The 2,793-nt window shown below is 28.9% G+C and overlaps 1 protein-coding gene across 1 annotated transcript in view; it reads left to right on the top strand.

Annotated features, from left to right (window-relative positions):
• Positions 1-1,352: 1,352 nt before the first annotated feature.
• The window catches only part of LOC104898063 (probable rhamnogalacturonate lyase B), a 6,619-nt gene continuing 5,178 nt past the window's right edge, over positions 1,353-2,793 (top strand). Inside the window, exons 1-4 of the mRNA XM_057395865.1 lie at positions 1,353-1,550; positions 2,093-2,180; positions 2,343-2,464; positions 2,641-2,697. Of these exons, the coding sequence (XP_057251848.1) occupies positions 1,459-1,550; positions 2,093-2,180; positions 2,343-2,464; positions 2,641-2,697 (359 nt within the window). The 5' untranslated portion in view covers positions 1,353-1,458. The remainder of the gene's footprint in view (positions 1,551-2,092; positions 2,181-2,342; positions 2,465-2,640; positions 2,698-2,793) is intronic.

Genomic DNA, 2,793 nt, shown 5'->3' with positions numbered 1-2,793 from the left:
CTCATACTATTTGGTGCTTTACATATGCATGAATAAGATTCTATTAACCAAACAAGTTATGAAATGTATAGATTATGCTCTCTCATGAAATAATACCATCTTTCCCACATCTCTTCATCCTGCTTGCTTTATTAAAATGTATATTATTGTCTGATAGATATTATAACTTCTTGATAAATGAAGCCAATGAAAAATTGTTAGTCTCCTATAGAATTGCACGACTCATTTTGTGCAACTCTATAAATTTCAATCAATTAAGAAAAAATTCACATTATTAGTTAACACTGATTTTAACGATGATGCATATCTAGCTAGTTCATTGGCTTGTTTAGCAATCGATTTGCTAACGATGATGCATATCTAGCTAGGTCATTGATTTGTTTAAAAGTTGATAATAAAAGCTATTGAATTGCTTCATTTAGTTAATTAGTTGTTTGCATTATTTGTTCTGTATATGTTTGGTAAAATTAGTCACTAGATGATCACAATGTGTTAAATGATTGTTATTATTTTTGGTCAAAAAAGTTGACAAATAGTCTTCTTTAATAAAAACTCTACATATTGATTGATAAACCAAAATAGTTAAAAAGCTACGGCTAAAATCTAGACGTCAGTAAAATAGGTTGGCCAATAGCCATTTTGATAATATTGGTTAAAATTTCAAATTTCAAGATCAAGTCCAATGCTTAGGTCTGACCTAAAATTGCTCATAGCTTATTGTGACTTGAGGGCCAAGTTATTCAAGATTATAATAATGTGTTTCCGCTTTCTTAAGATGCATTGGCAAATTGCTCTCTTTCTTAATTACTTACTTCTCCGAGCTTGAAAACTCTCAAATCATACCACTTCGAATTTTATAGATGCAATATTTGATTATTTTAATTAATCACTCACCAAAAAAAGCAAATGTTGCAATTCAATCAAAAGAAATAGAGAAAGTATTATAATAGTATGACCGCACTTGTTGTACAAGATTCTTCTTTGATTTCTAATCAATTCCCTCGCTTCGGTGATACCTGGCTTATCCTACTAATCACGATGATTAGTATATAATTTCCCTACTAATTAGCCATCTTTATATACTTGCATGGCTTAATCTATGTATGATTTATGTCTGATGGTCTGAATAGAATGCATCAATGTTGTATATACCATGCATTTACAATGAAATCATCATTCAAGTAATAAAGTATAGAGGAAATGAACAAGGAAACTTTGAAGCAATTATTGATTTGAAACCTTATAGAAGTTATTTCTGAATAAGGAAAATGCTTGCAAAATTTCCATGGTTCTTTATTTTTTTATTAGGTTTGATTGGGACGTAAATATGGAGAATACCACACTTCGTTATCACCCAATATTTTGACCATCTATCTTATTATATGAGCATGTAGATTGACAATAATTCAATATATAAGTTCTTGTTCTTTGAGAATTTTCAGGCATAAAATTTCAAAAATGAAGATTGACAAAGTCAGCAAATGGAAGGGGCTACTTGGGATATTATTTTTTGTCCAATTATTAATTGCAGGAGATTGTAGAAGGAAAACGTAAGTTACTTACATTTTGTGCCTTGTTAATTCATATTTTGATCACCTATACAAAGTGAAACCCAAAAACGATGGCAATATTACAATGACTACAATAAAGTTGTAGCCACCATAATGTAAGTAATTTGAACCATTTATTTTTAATCTTAAATTTATATCATTCATTAAGTTGACTTTGTAATTAACCTATAATTAAAATATATACATTAATAATTTTGTATATATTAATTGGCTTTATATTCCACAAACCTTCGTTAATGGTACCTTTCAAAAAAAAAAAAAAAAAAAAAACCTTCGTTAATGGTATTAGCAAAATGTATAAAAAAAGATTTGAACAATACTCCAAAAGAAATTAAATAAAATGACTAAATAATGGACATTTAACAACAATTTGTTTCGTTTGTTATTTATTGAAATTAGTATTTTCTCAGATTTTCTACAAAATTAAAGGGTTAGAATTCCATTAATTATAGTGGCTACAATATAATTGTAGCCATGGAATAATCATCCAAATTTGATCCTCTTGTCTATATAATTTGCAGTGATGCACCAGCGAAAGGCAAATCATCAAATGCACAACCAACTGCAAATCCAAATGGTGGTGTTCGGGTTAATGCAACTAGTAATCAAGTAAGAACCATATACAAGCTAAGTAATATATAGAGAGAACAAGAACAATGATTTAGACGATATATATTCGATTTCAACACATACATGAGTTTCACCCTTCAATAACTATAATATATCAAATTTGAACTCCAATTCAATAATACCTACAACATAATCATGTAGGTTGTGTTGGACAATGGCATTGTTCAAGTCACCTTAAAAGTTCCAGAGGGCTACGTCTCCGCAATACGATATGGTGGCATAGAAAATATACTTGAGGTTACGAATCGAGTATCTGATAGAGGGTATATTTTCTTGTTTATGTATTTTATAATACGAGTGTTTTTTTCAAATTAATTAATACTCTCTAAAGTAAAGTTTAACTAAAATTTTGTATCTATATTATAGTATTTTGAATTTTAGAAATATAATAATTTGAGTCACATATTTAGCTCATCTATCTAATGTTTAATTTGTACAGATATTGGGATATAGCATCAGCTACTACCGGAGACAACGATGGCTCAGATGAAATACGGTATATTTCAGTCATACATAATTACATTCAATGTTGCTACTATATTTCGAATATTTATCGATCATATTGCCACTAGTTTAACTAAAATTACGTACA

Source organism: Beta vulgaris, chromosome 6, assembly GCF_026745355.1.
Source record: "Beta vulgaris subsp. vulgaris cultivar EL10 chromosome 6, EL10.2, whole genome shotgun sequence".
Classification (NCBI taxonomy): domain Eukaryota; kingdom Viridiplantae; phylum Streptophyta; class Magnoliopsida; order Caryophyllales; family Amaranthaceae; genus Beta; species Beta vulgaris.
The sequence above is the reverse complement of the archived record's forward strand: the minus strand, read 5'-3'. Positions and strand labels throughout refer to the sequence as shown.